Genomic DNA, 23,353 nt, shown 5'->3' on the forward strand with positions numbered 1-23,353 from the left:
TTTCTCCTGTAAAGTCATAATTATATTGTGATAATGTTTGTACGCTTAACATATAGTTTAAAAGTTTGTCTTATATAACTCTGCGCCGGAATAACCAAATGTCCGAGATTATAGCGTATTTGCCGGTCTACTGTTGCAGTCGCATAGGGGACGTCTTTTCATGCCGAATCTTCCTGGAGCCTGTACTCCGTTCGATGGTGGTGAAGGAGTCGACAATACTGCCAAGGCATCAGCTTTCCGGCAAACGATAACAAAACAATCCTTGTTAACGCCAATCTCCAGGGTTAGTCACGACAGGTCAACCAATCATCTCTGGTACTTGAGATGACTTAACCTTGACCTGTCATGTGCAATGGAGGGATTTGGAGAAGAACCGTTTACATATGCATTATTCGTTATCTTGTAAATATGTTGTTATTAAGTTATCATGGGCTTTTAAAGATCCTGTAACTCAATTGTTTATGGTTTTATATCATAAAAATCAATATTGTAAGTTCCAAAAAGTTATTTGTAAAGATGTTACATTTTATGTAAATAAAGGGGGATAATTAGAAATTTATTTTCTATAAAGTCTAAGCTAAATGTTTCAGTAAGAAATGAATGCACATATTTAATTATTCCATACAATGCTTTAAAGCAGTTGAAATACACACATAACATATTCTTGGATGTTTGAAAATTGTTTTAGAAGAATAATTACATACATATTTAAAATTTCACATAAGTGTGTTACAGCCCTACTGACAACATACAAGATCAACAAGCGTTATTTGATTGAAAAAATGTCCATGTCATGCTTGCATTTAATTTATTTCAGGTTGATTTGAAAAAATAGATTATTATTGTAATATACAATTTGGGTATTTTAGAAATAATTAGAATTAGCGACACGTACTGATGCATAAGTATTGATATGAATAAAGACACAGTAAAACATAACTATATCATGAATATAGTGTTACTATTATACAAATAAACTATATGATTTTTTTATATTTTAGTAAAACTATTGGATTATTCCAACATATTTTTATTATAATTCTTTAAAAAAGGAAAACGTTGTTTCTTATTTGTTGTTTTATTGCAGTGCAAGTTTTACTGAATACCAACATGGACATTTTGATCTGCTGCTGCTTAATAGTATAGTTACATACATGTACAGTACGTACATGATTTTTTTGTTTATTATTATCATTGTTATTATTATTTTTAATAATAATAATAATAATAATGATAAAGATAATGGTATGTAATTGTCTCGGCAACCGTACTTTTACTGGCCTAAATCAACCTTCATAAGCAACGTATTGTTTTAAATGAATTATTTTTCATGTTGTTAAGGAATTTATGTTTCATTAGATCAAATGTAAATGATAAACGCCTTATCTAATCTTTAAACACAGTTTTATATGTTGTTAATCGCTGAATCGTGATAAGGTCAGCGAATTTTCAAGTTATTACTGTAAAAACTTAAGTTATTATTTTTCGAAGCCATCCCAAGTCCTGAATAAATGGAATGTTACGATTGTATGTACTATAATTATGATAAGTTTTTGGGACATTTTTGTTTAATGACATCAAATCTAGACGTTTAAATATCTTTTTTATACTTATGTGTTGGGATTGACAATTATACAGTACCATTTTTTTAATGCGTTGCAGAACCCAACATTTTAAGCTTCTGTGAAAGGAAAATATTTAGTAGCATCAACCTTCACATCCTTCATCAATTTAGTGGTCTACGATCAAGTAAGATGTCTGCGCCCAAGGAAATGAAAAGTAAACTATCGAAATTTCTGGAAATATAACATTCAGAGATCTTGAAACTTACTTGTAACAAGACATTTAGTCTAATGGTGGTTAGCTTAAGCAGGTTTTTAAAAAAAGTTTGAATGAAAAAATCTGATGCAATCTAAATTGTGAAAGTCAGAATAAAGTGGTAAGGGTCAACTCGTCCCTATACCAACTCGGTACGATTCAACTCGGCCCTCTAATAAAAACATATTACTAATAATTAGGATAAAGATTGTTAAGTTAATTAACTTTTCAACGAGTAAATTACTATACAATTATTCAGACCAAATAGAAATTAAAAAAGGCAGGTATTGTTGAAATTATTTTTGTTTAGAAGACACAATATCCGGCGGCACGAAATACCCAAATATATCCAAATATAGCAATATTTATTTTTGTTTGTATAAAATATAGATTATAATGAGAAATAAATAAATATTTATTAAATATAATATGACTTAGCCTGCTATAATTTTCATTCATTCCGTTGAAATGGACAGTTACGATATTGTAAGAAAATAAAGTTGTGACATTTGCTTATCTTAGTACCATATAGGTTCTTTACGGTCTCCCTAATTACCGACAAGAACCGTCAGGAACCGACAAGAACCGACAAGAAGTAAAAATAGGAAAATACGAATTAATTTCACTTATTCATCATTTAAAAATAATAATTCCTAATATTTTTTACATAAAAAACATAATAAATTCGTTCTGAACCATGTTTAAAGGCAAATATCTATACCGACAAGAAGTCAGTCTCAGTTTCTCACCGTCAAGAACTCGGCCATCTTTCGTATCATTGATATTACATTAAGAATTTGTGTATAAGTGTTAAATCATAAATTATTTTTATTAAGATTATGTTGTTTTTTATAAATAATAATTATTATGTTAAATGTTTTCTAATTCAATTAAGAATATCATCATTAATGAATGATGATATGAGAATATTCGCGGGATACTGACAAGAAATTTTCATTATTGCGTAGGTTTTTAAATGTGTTCAAAATAATTTATTGTCTAGCCTATATTCAATAATATAATTTTAAAACTTTTCGTTGTCATTGATTACAAAATATCCTGCATTTAGGCAACTTATTTCTGTACCGACAAGAAATGTGTTCATGTCTACCGACAAGAAATGTTTTCATGCCTATAGTACCGACAAGAAAATAGTATCATGCTTCATGATCATGTTTTTCTTTAAAGAGACATTATGTACTGTAAATAGGCAAGATATAACATATTTGAAATGAAAGTGATCAGTTATAAGTTGTTTAAAAATAATAGTATTTCATAACTGTTATCAAAATATATTTCATATTTAAGTTTGTACATACCTGCCATTTAAATTATCCAATTATTTTAATTTTTTTTCCATTTACAATTTTTACACAAATACACCGTAAAGCATGCAATAAGAATATAGAAATAAAATAAAATAATGGACAAAAACATAAATTAATTCAGTTATTTTATTAGCATATATACATATAACATATTCAGGGCAAAAATTTTTTTTTTTTCAAGTACAAATTTTCAAAATAGATTGCCTCAAACAAAATTGATTGATATTACTCAATTAAAGCTTGTGCGCGTGTGTTTCTCACTCAGTTAGCTTTGAGCGATTTTTAATTTAATCAAAGCTGGTGAAAACTTAAGCCGTTGTATTGCGCTTGTTATAGCAAAGGCTTGGTGTGAAAATGTGCGAAAACAATTTCGAAATGAACAGCTGTGAAAGAAAGAGATAATTCGTTACATTGAACAGAACAGAACACAAAAACTTTATTACTTGGTTTAAGCATAAAAAGCTCATCACCATATTAAATATACAAATACAACATATAATACATAAATGACACATGACATTAACATATATTATAATTACAAAATAATGGTTTTGCACATGTGATGTGAGAATGTTTAATTTGAGACGCGAAAGTTACTCAAAAAAGCATATGAATACATATATAATACACAAAAAAAAGTTAAAAATTTCTGCAACCTCTGCCCGTAAGTTTTTGATAATAAAATATTAAAACCTATAGTAGGATATCTGTTTATTTCTTTACTTCTAGTGGAGAAATGAACCACAAACCTAATGAGACCTGTGGAGGGGTCGAAATAGGTTTCAATGTTTTTTCATTAAACAAATACAAGCGTTATAATGCATAACGTCACATCTTTGTACGTCACGATGTCCGTCTTTTCTTCTCAGTGGTGAGAATTAAGTCATCATCAATTTCTTCAAAAACTGAAAAAAAAGTACAAAAGAAAGATTATATACATGTTGTTTCACTACAGCTCGTTCTCAATTTCTTGTCGGTAAATCTTCATTACGCATGATCCCTGTTGTTTTTTTTCTTGTCGGTAATCGGTTTGTTAAAATATATTTTAAAACTAAATGGAATAAACACAAATATTTTTTTCTTATATGCATTAAAATATGAAAGTTTAAAGTTATCTAATTACAAAAAAGATTATAAACATGTTCTATGTATCGACACTACAGCTCGTTCTCAATTTCTTGTCGGTAAATCTTCATTACACATGATCCCTGGTTTTTTCTTGTCGGTAATCGATTTGTTCAATTTATTTTAAAACAAAATGGAATAAACACAAATATTTTTTTCTTATATGCATTAAATATGAACGTTTAAAGTCTTAAAAGTTATTTAATTACAAAAAAGATTATATACATGTTCTACATCTACACGACAGCTCGTTCTCAATTTCTTGTCGGTAAATCTTCATTACGCATGATCCCTGGTTTTTTCTTGTCGGTAATCGATTTGTTAAATATATTTTAAAACTAAATGGAATAAACACAAGTATTTTTTCTTATAAGCATTAAAATATGAAAGTTTAAAGTGTTAAAAGTAATTAAATTACAAAAAAGATTGTATACATGTTCTTTCTACACTACAGCCCGTTCTCAATTTCTTGTCGGTAAATCTTCATTACGCATGACCCCTGGTTTTTCTTGTCGGTTGCATATACATTCATGCAATGTTATGAAAAATTATTTCATGACTGCAAATAAGGTTGAAACATGTTTATAAGATATTCTGACCACAACTTTTGCAACTGATTATATTATTTATATTATATTGAAAATAACAAATCTTTCTTGTCGATGTCAACGTAACAGTAACAGTACGCGTTGCACTCGAATTTTTCTTGTCGGTACACATATATTTAATTTTCTATAAAAATACAAGAAAGACCTTTTCAAATATGAAAAATATATATGCCCTGCATGTTTAACAATGATAAAAACACATCTGTACTTGTTTATTTGTAATATATAGGCTCTTGTCGGTTCTTGTTGGTTCCTGGCGGTTCTTGTCGGTAATTAGGGAGACCCGGTTCTTTATGAATGTACTTGCATTTTTAAATCAAGATATGATATTTGTTGTCTACACTTACATTTTTAAGGTGTAATTTTGTATATTTAGGCAATATTTGGGTATATTTGGGTATTTCGTGCTGCCCCACAATATCTCATCATATAAGGTAGACAGACGTTTCACTATTGAGAAGGTTCACACCAATACGGTTCACACCAAGACGTTTCACTCCCAAATGGGAGTGAAACGTCTTGAAGACATTTCACTCCCATTTTATACCAAAATTATTTTGATACTTTTGATATACTACAATAGACCTTAATTTTACTAATAAATGAAAGTTTGGTATGTCATTATTGTTAAAGTTTTATTATTTTATTTTTTACTTGATTAGACTTTGAGAGATCTTTGATCTGATATCTTTTCAGATATTTATTCTTATTTAGGGAAGGATATCATATATGACCGGATATAGGATATAATTGTATGAAAGTAGCAGTTCTCTAAAGATGTTAATGATAATAATTCAAGTATATTTTTTATATCAATAAGTAAAAAAAAATTCTGTAGATAATCTTACATAATATATTTAATATGATTATCTGATTAAATATTATTGTGTCGCCTCTACGGAGTAGTGGCGACATATAGGGATCACTTCTCCGTCGTCTGTCCGTCCGTCTGTCTGTCCGTCTGTCCGTCACAAAACTTGTCCAGACTACTCCTCATAAACTACTGGTGCAATTTCATCCAAACTTTACAGGAATGATCAGTACCGAGTCTAGTTGTGCATATTGTCAGCATTATCCGGTTCAATGAATTTTGTCAGGGTTATGGCCCTTTAATAATTTTTATTTTTAAAGTTTGTCCGGACTACTTCTCTTATACCACTTATGTAATTTCAATTAAACTTACAGGATAGATCAGCTTAAGTTATGGTGCATATTGCAAGGGTTTTCCGGTTGAATGATTTTTGGCCGTGTTATGGTCCTTTAATAAAAAGATCGGCTTTTTGTGTGTTTCCAGATTCACAAAAGCTTGTCTAGACTCCTCAAAAACTACGGGTGCAATTTCATCTAAACTTTACAGGAATGGTCAGTTCTAAGTTAAGTTGTGCATATTATCAGCATTTTCCGGTTCAATGATTTTTGTCAGAGTTATGGCCCTTTAATAATTTTTATTTTTAAAGTTTGTCCGGACTACTTCTCTTATACCACTAAAGCAATTTCAATGAAACTTTACAGGATTGATCTGTAGCTCAAGTCCTTGCGCATATTGCACGGGTTTTCCGGTTGAATGATTTTTGGCCGAGTTATGGCCCTTTGATAAAAAGGTGTTTTTTCTGTGTGTTGCCAGATACGCAAAAGCTTGTCCGGACTACTCCTCATAAACTACTGGTGCAATTTTATCCAAACTTTACAGGAATGATCAGTACCAAGTCTAGTTGTGCACTGTCCGTCTGTCTGTCCGTCTGTCACAAACTTTGTCCCAACATGAAATTGGCCATCATGAGGCGACACATGTGATTACTGATCGCTCTTGTTTTATTTTTGTTATAATTTATAACCAAAACTTATGGAGGAGTTTCTGTTTCCATGACTTTGGTTTTAATTGGCTGAACATTGTCTAAAAATAGTTAAATGGTCCAAGAAACAGCTTATTAATAACTGTTGATGCTAAAGTGCAATGTTTATACAACTAATTTAATAGTGATGTCAAACTGTTAATTGATGGTCTCAGTGTTTATACAACTAATAAAGGTGAAGAGATTACTGTTAACACCACAATTACATAAGTTTGTTTAATGGCTTACTTCTGTTCATTAAATTGATGAAGAAATAATTGAAAAGAATAATTAATTTTATGCACATTTTCTGCATTTCATTGATAAATAAATTTACAAAAAAAAAACTAAAACTATATTTTATATATTGATATTATTTAAATACTGTACTGGTAGTGGTTTCAATATTCAAACTGGTACTTACAATGTGTCTTTGTTGTTCATGAACATTTTCATTTTGTTATTCTATTATCCTTCTTGATTTATTATACTGTATAGATCATAATTATTTACACATTTTGTTATATTTCAGAAAAATTATACTTTTATAATCATTCTTCAAATTCATAAATTCTTCTTATCAATACTCTCAAATTCAACAAAATGAATCATTAAATTGAATTTCCCCTTCATAATGAAAACAAATTTTCTTAATAAAAACATCTAAAAAATGGGAGTGAAACGTCCATACAATTGACAAAATTAGAGTGAAACGTCTAGGTGTGAACCGTCTTGGGAGTGAAACGTCTCAATAGTGAAATGTCTTGGGAGTGAAACGTCTGACATTCTCATATAATATGGTGCAGAAAGCTCATTAGAGCTTATGTTTATTGTTATATGTATCCAACTTATAAATAAAATTTTACTTGACACATCAACAGATCAAGACAAGATAGATCTATTTAAAAAATATGATTGAGCCATAAACTGATAAAAATTGTTTTAGATTAAATTTTGTGACAAAAATGACAAATGATGTCCCAGATATAAGTAACATGAAAGTAGGCAAAGCCTATGAATGGGGAAGTCTGATAAAATAAAAAAATTCTTTCATTTTTAATTTTACATTTTTTTGTTTTAAAGGTGTCATGTATTTCAATTTTCTTGCACTTCCGATTTAAATCTGAACACCTCAACAATTATTCTTCAAAGCTAAAAAGAGCAATACACCCATTGACAGTCTCGATATAAACTACGTAAATGACCAAGGTATATCAAGTGAAAAAATACGAACACTGGCCCTCTATAAAACAAAAGAAAATAACAAAAGAAATGGCCACTTAGTCCATTTAAATGGCTTATCCGTCCGTCTGTCCATCTGTCAGCATTAAGCTTGTCCGGCCTTCACAGGTCAAACTACTGGTGGGATTTCATTCAAACTTTACAGGAGTGATAAGTATTATCCCTTTTATCCCTAGTTGTGCACATCACCAGTATGTTCTGCTAAGCTGCACAAAATGACCAACAGAGCTAAAAATAGAAAAATCTTGTCCGGCCTTCACTGGTCAAACTACTGGTGGGATTTCATTCAAACTTTACAGGAGTGATCAGTATTATCCCTTTTATCCCTAGTTGTGCACATCACCAGTATGTTCTGCTAAGCTGCACAAAATGACCAACAGAGCTAAAAATAGAAAAATCTTGTCCGGCCTTCACTGGTCAAACTACTGGTGGGATTTCATTCAAACTTTACAGGAGTGATAAGTATTATCCCTTTTATCTTTAGTTGTGCACATCACCAGTATGTTCTGCTAAGCTGCACAAAATGACCAACAGAGCTAAAAATAGAAAAATCTTGTCCGGCCTTCACTGGTCAAACTACTGGTGGGATTTCATTCAAACTTTACAGGAGTGATCAGTATAATCCCTTTTATCCCTAGTTGTGCACATCACCAGTATGTTTTGCTACGTGGCACAAAATGACCACCAGAGCTAAAAAAATCTTGTCCGGCCTTCACTGGTCAAACTAGTGGTAGGATTTCAACCTAACTTTACAGGAGTGATCAGTGATATCCCTGGTTGTGCACATCACAAGCATGTTCTGCAGCGCTGCATAAAATGGCAGACAGAGCCAAAAAAGAAAAAATCTTGTCGTAATTTCACAAGTCAAGGTACTGGTGGGATTTCATTGAAACTTTACATGAGTGACCATACCTTAGTTTTGGAAGACATATGTTTTTGTGACAAAAACCTTTCTAGTTTATTTTTTACAGTGGTTTTATTACTTGTATCAATGAGAAGCTGCGATTACCCAACAAGCACAAGCACCTATGTCTAATACTTTGGAAAATGAAAGTTTAAAACAATGCTCAAATGGTTCCAATCTGTTCATGAGAAAGCCGCCAGAGCTAAGAATATAAAGTTTTGTAATAACATTTTTTCCTATGTAGGCCAATAGTGTTGAGCTGGAATTGCTTTATGGTCTATAGATAGTTCCCAATTTTTACAATATTTACTGACCTGGCTTATAATGGTAGCCATTTTTTGGGCCAATATTCTGTATAATGTAATTGACAACTTATGAATAAATCAATATTAGGTGAATTGTCAAAAAAAAAAAAAAAAAAAAAAGAATACATTTAAGCAAATAACTATTATAGCACCAATATGTAAAAAGATTTTTATCAGTTTTCATAGGAATAATTGAATTATGAGAGATTTTTATATTTTCTTAAACACATACAATATATTGGGAATGACCTCCAAAATGACTGCCAGAAGAGATTATAATTGAATGTAAAAAGCATGTACAGTTGACTCTCAATAAGTCAAAATCGCTTTACTCAAAATTCTGCGTTAGTCGAAGAATTTCTAAAGTCCCGTCAAATTTCCTTCTTTATCTTTGCATTTTAACTCCGCTTAGGTCAAATTTTGATTTACAGAGACTTCTGTTTAGTCGAAAAGAAAATTTGGTCCCGTCAATTAAAGTCCAACATTTTTTCATCTAAATAAGTCGAAGTGTGAAAAAAGCAGACTGATCAAAGGTCTTTGACTTCAAGGTGAGATGTTGTCACTCGAGGTTCAAACATTTCATGGTAATTTTAATTGCCGGTCATCATGTATTATTAACAAGACGTTAAAGCGGTTTCAGGACTTAATTGGTTTTTAACAGTTAGATAACAAAATTAGATAAGAAAGTTGACTTGTGCCAGTCTGACAGGTGTTAGCAGGGATTTTTTTAAGGATTTTGGGAACATGACCCATACCCATGGTATTGGGAATTTCAGCGGTGTTTTGTTAAAAATTGGGAAAAAATGCATGACTGAAATTTTACAATTATTTAATGGATGCAAACAAATACTGTCTAGGATGGCATCTACAAACATTTAAGCACTATTACAGTGAATGAGCACTTAAACTTTCAAAGATTTTAGAATTTTTATTCAATATTTTTATTTTGTAACTTTCAATTGGGATTTTTTTTACTGTGGATTGGGAAAATAATATACTATTTTTAATTGGGAATATGACCGAATAACGGCTATAAAATAAGCCAAAAAAAATCCCTGGTTAGTCAAATAACTAGGTATTGATGTGTGTTATTAATGTAAATGACATTTGTATAATTAATATTCTGTCAAATTGCATACATTAATATGTACTTCACAATAGCTGCTACTTTCGTTTTTGTCCGATGATCAATTCACTTCAAATATTAGATAAATTATTGTTGAAATAAATGTGTTATTGTGCTTTCATTATAATGAATTGTCATGAGTGCTTATAAATAACATAGGCTTCACTGAAGAATTCTGACAAACTTGCATTTATGTCATTGCTACTAATGTTTGTGTTTATATTTCACTATTAATATACATGTATTAAATTTTGAATAATATATTTATATTCATTTATAATTTGTAGTTGTAAGTGACAGTAAAGTAATTAACTGTCAATTCAACGGTTAAATATTGCAGCATTGCCGCTATCAACAAAAACAAACCTACTTCTTTGCACATTCAATCAGGCACATGTATAAAAAATACGAATTTCAACGTAATGGTGGCATATCCACGTTACTCGAATTCCTTTTCTCTCAAAGTAAAATGCCCAGTCCCATGGATTTCGAGTTACCTAGAGTCAACTGTATATGGTGAAATACTAATGATAGTAATCAGATTTTGCTCATTATCATTTCACAATTCAGGTTTGAATGGTGTTGTGTGTACAGTATACTGTAATATGGAAGGAAGATAACCTGGAGTATGGCAAGCTTTAAAAGGAAAATGAAGAAGCCTGATAAAATCTACATGTTTGATGGTATAAATCTTTTTCATTTGTTAATTGTTACACCATACTGGGAAATAAGCCCATAAGACTAAAGATACAAGGCTATAAAAACTAAACTGTAGGAAGATTTCTAAAGGCATTTTCTCTCCAGACAGAGGTAGGTGTGAGATTTGCACTTACAGTTACTGAGTGTAGGACAAAAGCCCTCCCGGACAAAAGCTCTCCCATCAGAAAGTGACAAGGCGGACAAAAGCACTCCCGTAAAAATGACAAGGCGGACAAAAGCCCTCCCGTGAAAATGACAGGCAAACAAAAGCCCTCTCTTAAAAATGACAGGGTGGACAAAAGCCCTCCCGTGAAAATAATAGGGCGGACAAAAGCCCTCCCACAGCAAATACATATAATATGTACGTTGAATAGTTTATATTTTCTTTTCAATGCACTCAACATATTAAAATTGTAATCATGAATATTTTTGTTTTCCATTGGCATTAACCGTGTTTGTATGAGCTTGAGCACATTCCTGAGAGGCATCTGAATAATTAGTGCTAAAATCTACATGTAAGTGCATATTTATTCACGTAGATATGAAGGTTTACTCCTATGTGAAGTTAAGATTAATAGAGTAATAAATGATGAAAAGAAGTTAAAATTATTTAACTTAAAAGTTAAAGACATTTATAATGTGCCTTGTAATGAGTGAATTACTTAAAAAAGTGACTTTGATTTTAACGACATTCGTGTAAAAAGTTACCTCTTTAAACATTTCAGGAAGGTATGTTTAGAGTAAAAGGTGGTTCTAAGCTCACACACATACTTAGGCCAATTAAAAATAACAATAAATATATGCAACAATTTTAATATGTTGAGTGCATTGAAAAAAACACAGGTATTCAACATACATATTTATTATTGTTACGGGAGGGCTTTTGTCCGCCTTGTTAATTTCACTGGAGGGCTTTTGTCCGCCCTGTTGTTTTCACAGGAGGGCTTTTGTCCACCTTGTCATTTTCACGGGAGGGCTTTTGTCCGTCTTGTCATTTTTTGACGGGAGGGCTTTTGTCCGTTTCCCACAGTTACTTATTTTCAGCTTTAATTTAGTTAGGATATAATTAAGGCATTAATGATACTCTAGTGTTTACTGATGATCATCTTACAGATTCCAATAAAATTGTATCAAAATGTATTTTACATGATTTATTTACTATAAAGCCTTTTGCAACATCAGAGGGTAACAATCCATTTTGTCACATGGCAACATCAGGTTTTGGCTGACATTACCAAATGACTCTCACATTACACATTATTTTACATGGGCACTATATGCCGCTTTTCATGGAAATTGGCACGAAAATGTCATATTGAAGGTTCCATGATAACCACCGTATGAAAACATCTGCTGATGTTTCTAAATTCAAAATTTCACCATTACCAAGACTTAATGTTGAAATCTGCTTATGCCGGTGCTAGATTGTGTGGACTGTAAATTGCACTTTCCATTACCTTACATGAACAGGCTCAATCAAACCGAGCCTGCAACATTTTCAAATTTGTCATTTTGTGCATTCTTTAGGGATTCTTAATTTCTCTCTGTTTTACAGCTTCTCTTTTCTAGTTGTCAAGATTGTTATAAACATTACTGTGTACCATGTTTATAAATTGATCATGATGGATGTTTATCATAGACTGATGGTCATAGAATAAGTGACTGTAAAGTGTATTAAACTTATTTGTTGTACAAGTATATAATTTGTTATTAAATAACTCTGTATATTATTTTACATTTGTAGACTCTGACTTGTCAGAATGTTTGACTAGAAGTGACAGTTTGAGTTCTCAGCCTCATGTGCCAGCTGTGCCATCATCAAAGGTACTACCAAGGACAGTGCCCAATCACCTGTTGCTAGTGTCCATCCTAGAACAGTTATGTCACATGTATGCCAGAGATACAAAACAAGCTCAAGATATTTTCATTTGTAAGTATTTTTGGTAACATAAGAATAATAGTTCCACTTAAAAATGACAACATGTATGTGTAAGCTTTTTACTAGATTAACTTCAGAATTTCTTACCGGGCTAAAGATTGTGAAAAAGAAAAATGATTTTCAATTTCACTTTATATTTCCTTATTATCTTTTACAGAATTTAACATTCCTTATTATCTTTTACAGAATTTAACATTTTAAGTTCATCACTTGCTCTATGCAAGGATTTCAAATTTTATGTGTTTATGCATTTTGGCCTCAATGAAGTTCATGTTTTACTTAGGATAACTTGTGCTACTATTCATGTTGTATCTGGAAAAAGTTGAAAAAACATCTTTTATTAGCAAAGTTGAAAAATTGTTGATGTGATAATATCTAGTATGATAGAGTCAATTACTAAAATTTCAGCAATCAGTGAACAGTTGACCAAGTTGAATGTTGTATCACCATTATTGATGTTAGATGAAATGAGTAGTCTTAGAGAGCAGTATAGACATAGTGTACATAGGATGTTGCTGGCTGCTGTACACAAATCTAACAAGGTAAGGTAATATATAAGAAAGGAGAGCTGTGGCCTGGTGGTTAAAATGTCTGTCTCTCAACCAAGGTGGTGGGTTTGAGCCCAACTGCAGTCACAACTTTGTGACATCAGTACTGGTTAGTTCTAGGAAGCAGAATCTAGAGAAGTTTAAATAGTCTACACAATTTCTTCATAGCTGACCTGAAATAAATAATGTTTAAACTAAAATGATACAGGCAGTCACACATTGAAACTGGCTGCTGTTTACAATTATTATAGGATAAGATAATGCAGTCCTGAAACTGTTCACATTATGCTTATTGCAGCTCTTTAGTAAGATAAAATAGAACTGAAAAATGTTTATAGGAAAATCAATGTTTACAAATCTGAGAAGGTAATATAATATGATCCTGTAATAGTGCTCACATGATGCTTTCTGAATTTATTATTTAAATAACATTGCCAAAGCAACATGAACAATATACTTCCAAATACAGTATGTAAATCTAAGAAGAGAATTAAATAGTTCACATTGTTCATGTGGTTTTGACATACATATTGTCACCTCAGTACAGTAACAGGTTACTCTCCTATTAAATTTAATGAAAGTTAATCCTGTTACTCTCCTATTAAATTTTATGAAAGTTAACCCTGTTACTCTCCTTTTAAATTTATTATGAGGTACTCAGTGTTTTTTTTCACTTTTGGGGGAAGGGGGTCGATGCCCTTTGGAGGGCGAAAAATGCAATAGGAGGGGGAATTTTATTTGTTTACTTATTTTATATTGTTTTCTTTGCGGTGGAAAAGGGGAGCAACTCTTGCAACACAAGTTTAAAATACGTATCTTTCTCTTAATATACGGATCTATAATATCGATGTGACGCATGTTAAACTTGTTGGGACGCCAGGAGTAGCTCCCTTTACCTACCAGAGAAAGATTTGTAAACAACCTTGCTTAACAGTAACTCTTAACAGGCATAAAATAAAAACATTTTTCGGCAGTTAGTTGCAAAAAAAAATTATATTCTTTGCAGGCAAATTCGGGCTGCCAATGGGGCCGAATTTCGCCGTATATTTTGGTGAAAAAAAAACACTGGTTACTTGTTACTGCACTAAGGTGACGACATGTGTAACATTTTATACTACATGAAGTCAAGATATAGGCAATTCCTGTGTTATGATGGCAATAATTTTAACATCTGAGGGAAAAACACAAAAATGACAAGATTAATTTTCTTGTTGACATTATCTATATATATAATATAGTGTATATGTTTTTAAATGAAAAAATAAAAGCACCAGTATACTAATGTTATATGTTTGCCCAGTAAGTTTGACATTAAATTTCAGGGTCTCACAGGAAAACTATTATTACCTGCTCCAAATGGCTTCAGTGACACAAACCTTCCTGCTCTACAAAACAAGTAAGTTACTATTGTATACATGTATTTGTGAAGATACAATTACCTTCTTATTTACTCTTATTGTACTCTTTAAAATTCTTTAAAGTACTATAAATTATTTTCTTAATTGTTAAATTTTAAATTCCTTTGTAAATATTTTTATTGATAAAGTTTAGGTTGCTTAAACTTATTTGTATTTATTTGCTGAATATCTTGAAAGTTGAAGGGACTTGCGTAGAAACTTCGACACATCGGGACTTCAACTCATGAATCGGTCTCAATTCAATGACAAAATTTTGAGCAGTCGATATTTACAAGGGAGTTAAAGAAGGAGTAACAAAAGGAAAGGGCCATAACTGAATTAGCTTTAAGTAAATATATCCCATATTATTATTACGTGACATTGGGTCATGGAAGGTCTTAAATGAATCTAATTGACTGTGAAAATTGTAATTACATGTATTTATCACAAAATATATTCTCAATCTTGATAATGTCTTTCAGTATACCCCGGCATCCATCCAGCAGTAGTTGTGATCTCATTAACCAGACATCCAGGTATTGTACAGAGTTTGTAGAGGTGGAGAAGATTGGTAAAGGAGGATTTGGAGCTGTTTATAAGGTGTTTATCTCTCTGTTAATGTCTAAATCAGTGTTTATCTCTCTGTTAATGTCTAAATCAGTGTTTATATCTCTGTTAATGTCTAACTCAGTGTTTATCTCTCTGTTAATGTCTAAATCAGTGTTTATCTCTCTGTTAATGTCTAAATCAGTGTATCTCTCTGTTAATGTCTAAAACAGTGTTTATCTCTCTGTTAATGTCTAAATCAGTGTTTATCTCTCTGTTAATGTCTAAATCAGTGTTTAATTATTAATATATCAATATTTAAACCATTATTGATCCGTTAATATCAAATTTAAATCATTGTTCATCCATTAACTTAAATTAGTGTCTGAAATTATTTTTGTCCAATATGATTGCAGTATTTCAAATACATTGTAACACATTTACTTTGGTAATTTGGCAAACTGTTATTCAGTCTAGTAAATTGACGGTTAAAATTTATTATTATTTACAAAATTAAATTGGTTGCGCAGCAATAAACTTTAACCTATACTTAGTGTGCTAGGAGAAATGTTCAAGAATATTCAATTTTGTGTTATTGTACAAGTAAATAGATGAATAAAATTATATTGATGTATAAAAAATTTGTTTTAGTCAAAAATGTTGTGAAATGTAAACTCCCAATAAAAGTTTGGTTGTATTATTTTACTGTTTATATATAGTCATTTAAACCATTTTAACCTATCTTTCTTTAGACTAAACACTTAAACAAGTCTTATAACAATTAATACAAAAGTCTGCTTTATATTTGTAAGTTTACAATCATCCATTTAAGCTATTGTGATATATTATAACAGAGTAGAAATAAGCTGGATGGGAAGATGTATGCTGTAAAGAAGGTGAAGTTTAAACACTCAAAACCTGAAGTTTGGTTCAGAGTAAGTCAGCTCTCATTTACTTATAAACATATTGCTGTGTTCCCTAATATATGTCCATAACACCAACTTGTATAACTAAGAAATTTAACAGTGTTATATCTCTGTGATTTTTCTAGACATTTTGATGCATAATAATTTAGCATGTAAACACTACATGGACATACATGTACATTCATGGGTCTGCAATTTTGTCAGAAGTGTTCATTAAACTATTCTGAAATCCATTTATACCAACAATTACTAAACATAGTTCTTTTGGCAGGAATATACTAAAAAATAACAACATGTTATTACAACATGAATTGAGATTCCAATATTGAAGATCATTCTCTAGGGACAGTTATCTAATTGGTTTTAAATGACAGAACTAAGTGACAAAATTAATTTCTAAATTTAATTCGATAACTTCTGGTAGTATATATAATAGAAAGAGCATCTAAACACAAGGCTATCTGATTTGTACAAGGTGGCGTAGCCCCTGAGTACGAACCAGATTGCCGAGTCTTTTGATGTTCTTTCTCTTTTGTATCATAGAAAAAAAGAAAAACACATTCCCTATTATCACAATATAAAACCCCAGAAAAAAGTACCCAAAGAACGAGCATCTGAACATGACATTTCTATCGCTATCCCTTTCTCTGTTGTCACATTGAGTAAACTTAAGAAAAAAATAAGCAAATTAATGAGCATGCTCTGGAATGAGGGTAACTAATACCTGCACTCCAGTTAACGCACTGTCCATGCATGTGTATACCATTTAGCTTTGACACATTTTCAACAGAAAGGTCCCCAAATACAAATGTTTAGAAAGGAGAATACAAATGTCTATTGTTAAATTACAATATAGGTACTGCGTGAAGTGAAAGCATTGGCAAGTTTACAACACACTAACATCGTGGGATATAATGCTGCCTGGTTAGAATATGGGACAGCTCCTTTACCAAAACCATCCTGTAAGCTATGATTCCTATTTATTTATCACTTTATGAAAACTTGAACTTGATAAACTCATCTCATATATAAGGTAAACAACTGACTAAGTTTTTTGTTTTAAATTCTCGCATTCATGAAAGCTAAATGTAAAAATAAATCTTGAGATTGATCTAATAAGTATCTATTTTGATAACAAAAATAATTTACTTCAACTTTTTTCAACATAGAATGAGAGTATACAAGAAAAAATGTCATTTATAGTGTTTGGTGACATGTTTTACATCTTTTCTTATGCAGTGTAGTTTATAATTTTGTAAAAAATTTGTAAAATTTATGTTAAGCATTGCGAATCAGTAACATGATGGTGAACCTATCTAGATTTTCATGTGTACTTTTATATAAAAAAAAATAAATTCTGTATTACAGCTGGTTCAAGTTTACACGATATATCAGCTGACTCTGACAATCATTCCGACTCAGAGAATGATACTGGTGTTATATTCAGAGATTCTTGTGACGGAGATTACTCTCGAGACTTTCTCCAGCCTTTCCACGACTACAGGTTCGGCTCTGGACCAAAGATAAAGGAAATAGCTTCCAATAACTCGAGTCTGGCATCTTCCCCACAGAACATGCCCCCTTCTCCTCCTAAATCATTTACATTTCATAAAAATAAAAGTTTGAATGATATGTTAGAATACCAAGGAAATAATACATTTTTCGGGAACAACTTCAAGCTTGACACTTCATCCTATAAGAAGGAAACAGCTACGGTAGAATCTCGTGCTTTGTCATTGTTACCTGGAAAATTTGGAAATGTGAAAACAACGCAGACCAAGGTAAAGTTTACTCTGGACACTAGTACTGTAGAATCTGGTAGGCAACAAGATGAGATAGATGGCAGCATGTACAATCGTGGAGATGGGAGAAAGTCACAGAGGGTTTATAAAAGAAGTATTAGCTGTGATCCTGTGGCCTCTGGAGAATTGCTCCTGCCGTTAGAAGACAGCAGTAATCTGTTCCAGTTTGTAGAGACCGAGTTTCCACTGCAGGTAATACAGTATAGATAACAAATAAACATGAATGTACACAAAAATTCTCAATGTTACAAGGAAATACATGTACACCAATTTCCCGGAGTATCCGTGACTGAGTGGTTAAGGTTGTTGACTTTAAACCACTTGCCCCTCACCGCTGTGGGTTTGAATCCCGACAGGGACTATGGATTTTTTCATGTGAGGAAGCTATCCAGCTAGCTTACGGAATGTCGGTGGTTCTACTCAGGTGCCCGTTTGTGCCTGAAATAGTGCACGGAAGGGCACCTGAGGTCTACCTCCACCAGTAAAGCTGGAACGTTGTGATATGACCTATATTGTGACGATGTGACGTAAAACCCAAAAACAAAAACAATATTAAGGAAATACAAGAAGGGTCACTGTGAGTGGAAAATAAAGATCCCAGTCAGACAGAATACCTACTTGATTTTATTGTATTTCTTGACCAGATAGTTTAAATGAAAATATAAGTTTAGTTTCGATTGTTAATCATTTTTGTTCCTACTGGTGTAATTATTTATTTTTCGAACGTTGGTGGTTCTACTCAGGTGTCCCTTCATGCCTGAAATAATGCAAAGAAGGGCACATGAGGTCTTCATGCACTTGTAAAGCTGGAAAGTAGCCATATGACCTATACTGTGTTGGTGCGACGCAAAATTCAACCTCCCCAAAAATGGTAAGCATCCATGAGTTAGTAACAGGTTTCACACTATTTCCTTATTCAAGAAACTAAGTATTAGAGTGCTTAATTACACAATATTTAATAGTGTAATGAGTAAACGTGATTAAAAATACACTAAATACATGATAACATAAAATTTCGAATTTTGCCTTAAAACAACACAAAATTCCCCTTCCTTAGGGTATGGGTACCTGTCCCCAAAAGGTGTCTAGTGCCCTGATTGAGTTATTTCACTGCTTAATATTGGAATGAAAAAAGATATCAATTTTTCTTGTATTGCAGTACAGTAATGCACGGTTTATTGTTCAAATGACTTAATTATTACCTTAAGTCTTATCGTTATTCTAATGCCACAGCACACTTAAAGTACATATCTTTTTCTTTAAAAATTCACTTTATTCAAAGCACTCTATTTACAAGTATTTTCATCTTATCAAATTTCACCAATTTCATTAAAACATTACTTAACTGTTGCTCCACTATCCTTCGTAGTGAAGAGTTACAGAGCTTTATTGATGATATGATTTTAATGAGATTGAAATTTCACATGTTTTAAATTGTTGGTCATACATAAGATTAAGTTATTTACACATCTAGCATTTTTCAAAACCTGAATAATGTTTGTTATATTTTCAGAAAACAGTGACATTATACATCCAAATGGAGCTTTGCAGCCTAACATTGAAAGAATGGATGCAAAATAGAAATGAGACATGTCGTGGTCAGAAAGACCTAATCCCTTATACTGAGAGGAACATGATAATATTTGGCCAAATTTTGAAAGCTGTGGAATATATACACTCACAAGGTGTTATCCATAGGGACTTAAAACCTAGAAATATATTCCTACAAGAAGAAGGACTTCATGTGAAAGTTGGGGACTTTGGTTTAGCAACTGATGACGTTGTAACTAGTCCAGTCAATGACACTTCTTTCAGTACTCTCAATTTAGCGACGTCTCGACTTGTCCGCACCGGAAGTATTCTATCTGATCATACATCTGGGGTTGGCACATCTACTTACGCTGCACCGGAACAGCTCAAAGGTTCTGGTTATAATACAAAATGTGATATTTATAGTTTAGGGGTAATATTGTTTGAATTATTTCAAAGTTACGGGACAGAGATGGAGAGGTATAGGAGTTTAAGTGACTTAAGGAAAGGTATAATTCCAGATGAAGTGTTCCAAAACTGGCCTGTACAGACCAGATATATAGAACTCATGACCAGTGAAAACCCAGAAGTCCGACCATCTACCAAATCTATGCTTAGTGGCGAACTTTTCTTGACAAAGGAGCAAGTGATTGATGATATGAGAATAGAAATTGATCGTCTCAGGAAGCAGCTGGTGGAGAAAGATAAAATGATAGCCGAGAAGGACAGTACTATAGCTAAATTACTGGTTGAACTTAATGATAATAGTTTCCTTGCTGGCACCAGTGTCTGACATAGTAACTTACATTCATAAGAACTGAAGCTGAAACCAGAGATCTGAATAGATGATGATTTCATTTTTTTTACATGGTCAAGGCTCAAGCATTGCTGATTAGATTTTTTATGTCTGAAATTTTAGTTTAACAAAATGAATGAAAATTATTTCATGTAAATTTGCACTTTATCTGGTGTAAGCACTGAAATATTTGATGTAAATTTACACTTTATCTGGTGTAAGCATTGAAATATTTTATATAAATTTACACTTTATCTGGTGTAAGCACTGAAATATTTTGTGTTAATTTACACTTTATCTGGTGTACTGGTATAACCATTGAAATATTTTGTGTAAATTTGCACTTTATCTGGTGTAAGCATTGAAATATTTTGGTAAATTTACTCTTTATCTGGTGTAAGCACTGAAATAGTTTGTGTAAATTTACACTTTATCTGGTGTAAGGGAGCTACTGCCATAGGGGAATATGCCATAGCAAAATATTGCCATTGAAATACTGGGAAATAGAGATTCAAATTGTCTTACCGAAAAACAGACACAATTATATCATTTATTATGACCATGATTATTGTTTGACTATTGAGTATGCATTATTATGATGTTATAATCTTTCTCCAAAAATCTATTGGCAAAATAGGTTTGGAGATTTTCTTGACTTTTGGCAGCTGAAAAATCAATTCCAATTTATTTTGGCTCAGAGCTGGGCATTATATACTCAAAGCTGAGCTTTTATGATAGACTGATGTCTGTCTTATATCTTTTTTAATGTCTTTCTATACATTTATATAGGAACACTTTTGTTAAAAACTAAATGTACAATGCCTATAGCATAGATGTGTTGCATGTAGCATTGCATAGTACTCTTGTAAATAAGTTGTATAAATCAAGCTCCTTTGGTACAAATTGGCCCTGCCTTACTTTTTGTCATAGACTTACCTAGGAAAACACATTTATATCTTCTAATTTGAAACTTCCTAGCCTAGACCTTAGATACCTGCATGTAACATTGTTTACTGGACCTCTGCAAAAGGTTAATAAATCAAAACAGGCCTGATCCCAATATAACCCAATGGCCTACTTCTTCATTTAATAATTGTGATCTTTTCTAGCAATGGCTCTCAGGTGAGACATCTAGGGTGATCGTCCTTATATGTCATTTTGTAACAAAATTTCCTAAACTTTTTTTATTTATAAAATATCATGCATTTTATGTCAATCAAAATTAATGTATATTTTTTCACAAGTGCTGATATTTTTCTTTTACATGTAAATGGTGATAGTTGTATCATTTATTTGCATTTTCATTATTTTTTTCTATGAAATCCTTCTGACAGTGTAGCTCAAAAGAACCAAAGAGTCTCAATAAAATTATATCATTTTGAATGGCCATATATGATGAAAATAGATAAACTGTTTATACATTTTGTTATCAATTGTTATATGGATCAATTAATTATTGTGTGAAATATTAAGAATTTAAGTGATTTTTTTTAACAAATGTTGCAGCTCACATAAATCATGTAAATGATGTTGGCAACTTTTGTATAGTGCTGTTTAAGTTAATGTGTTCATGGAAAAATAATGCAATGGGACAATTTTAGTGAAAGATTATAAATTGGCAAATTTTTATTATTAAAGCGACTCCATTAAGCTTTTTTTACATGACAGAACTGAAAATAATAGAAGTTTGTTTTTTGTTTCTCTCAAATTGAAATTTGTATATTGGCCAGTTCTCAAGTGTAATGTTTATTCTGAAGAAGGACTTGATGCAATCATGAGTCTTCTTTTATTTGAAGTTGTTGAGATTTTTCTGTTGAGATTTTTTAAGGATGATTGTATAGAATGATGTGTTCACCTTGTCAAACATCTTACTATGTATATAAGGTTGTATATACATGTATAGTTTTCCATTTTTCATTCCCATTAATTGGTCATTGAATTCATACTACTTTTTCTCTTAATAATTTATGAATGTATTTTTATCTTTGTTATTTACTGTTTAATTTTGGTTTGAAGTAAAAATGAGGACTTTGAGAAGCGTTGTTATTAATTTTATTATTTAGCAATGTACCTCCAGATATAAAAATTTAGTTCTACTTGTATATGGTATCAATATTGACAGATAAGATGTACAAATAAAAATGTTTGACTTAGTCTGAAGTTCTGAAAAATAGAAGGGAAAAAAATTCCTTTATCAATAACCATTTAGAAATATGAAATGAAAAAAACAACAAAAAAACGGCCTTATTCTCTTAGTAAAAGGCAAATTTAGACGTAAAGTTACAGGTTTTGTAGCAAAATATTGTACTGGAACAAACTGGTAATAATAAGTACTTAGGTCTTATAATAGGTCAAGACCTTAGCCAGAAAATAAACACAAAATGTCTAATCTAAGTCCACAAACTCCCTATGATTTATTACAAGACTCAGACTGAATGATAAAGACATTAAAGAGACAGCTTATAAAAGTTAGGTTAGATCATGTAGACCTCAACTTGAGTATCCCTATACAGTTTGTCACCCATGACAAGAGGCAATTAGAAAGAGTCTTATAGCAGCGGTAAGATATGTAATGAATGGTTATTCCTATCATAGTAGTGTAACATTCATACTAAAAGTAAAACCCTTATAAAATTTAAATGGCAAACCCTAGAAATAAAGCCTTCGTGGACTCTTCATGATTTTAAAATCCAAAACAACTAAGTGTAGCTTTTGACTACATGCACCAATTACAATCAAGAAACTTTAACTTTATTACGTCCCCACAGCAGAACTCAGTATTACATTTACTTTTTTCAAGCACACTAAAACTTTGGAATGATGTAAGTACAAGTCTTAAGTTCAATCCTAATAATAATAACCATCAATGTTTGTGAAGTTTT

At 31.6% G+C, this 23,353-nt stretch overlaps 1 protein-coding gene across 1 annotated transcript; it reads left to right on the forward strand.

The window, feature by feature from the left end:
- Positions 1-1,666: 1,666 nt before the first annotated feature.
- Positions 1,667-22,508, forward strand: LOC132742940 (eukaryotic translation initiation factor 2-alpha kinase 1-like). The gene is made up of 10 exons (XM_060731433.1): positions 1,667-1,779; positions 10,859-10,971; positions 12,732-12,917; positions 13,335-13,468; positions 14,797-14,870; positions 15,354-15,471; positions 16,272-16,352; positions 17,200-17,305; positions 17,712-18,337; positions 19,659-22,508. Exons 2-10 carry the CDS (start codon positions 10,917-10,919, stop codon positions 20,466-20,468), a joined length of 2,190 nt encoding a protein of 729 aa, XP_060587416.1. The 5' UTR covers positions 1,667-1,779; positions 10,859-10,916; the 3' UTR covers positions 20,469-22,508.
- Positions 22,509-23,353: the final 845 nt, after the last annotated feature.

The sequence above is a fragment of the Ruditapes philippinarum genome, unplaced genomic scaffold (genome assembly GCF_026571515.1).
Source record: "Ruditapes philippinarum isolate M1 unplaced genomic scaffold, ASM2657151v2 ctg10996_1_1_1_1, whole genome shotgun sequence".
Classification (NCBI taxonomy): Eukaryota; Metazoa; Mollusca; class Bivalvia; order Venerida; family Veneridae; genus Ruditapes; species Ruditapes philippinarum.

Excerpts from the sequence above, each read along its gene's own strand:
- LOC132742940 (XM_060731433.1), top strand. The coding sequence starts at position 10,917 with ATGGCAAGCTTTAAAAGGAAAATGAAGAAGCCTGATAAAATCTACATG. Across the intron at positions 13,469-14,796 it reads CTGTACACAAATCTAACAAG|GGTCTCACAGGAAAACTATT; the intron begins GTAAGGTAATAT and ends ATTAAATTTCAG. Across the intron at positions 17,306-17,711 it reads TCCTTTACCAAAACCATCCT|CTGGTTCAAGTTTACACGAT; the intron begins GTAAGCTATGAT and ends TCTGTATTACAG.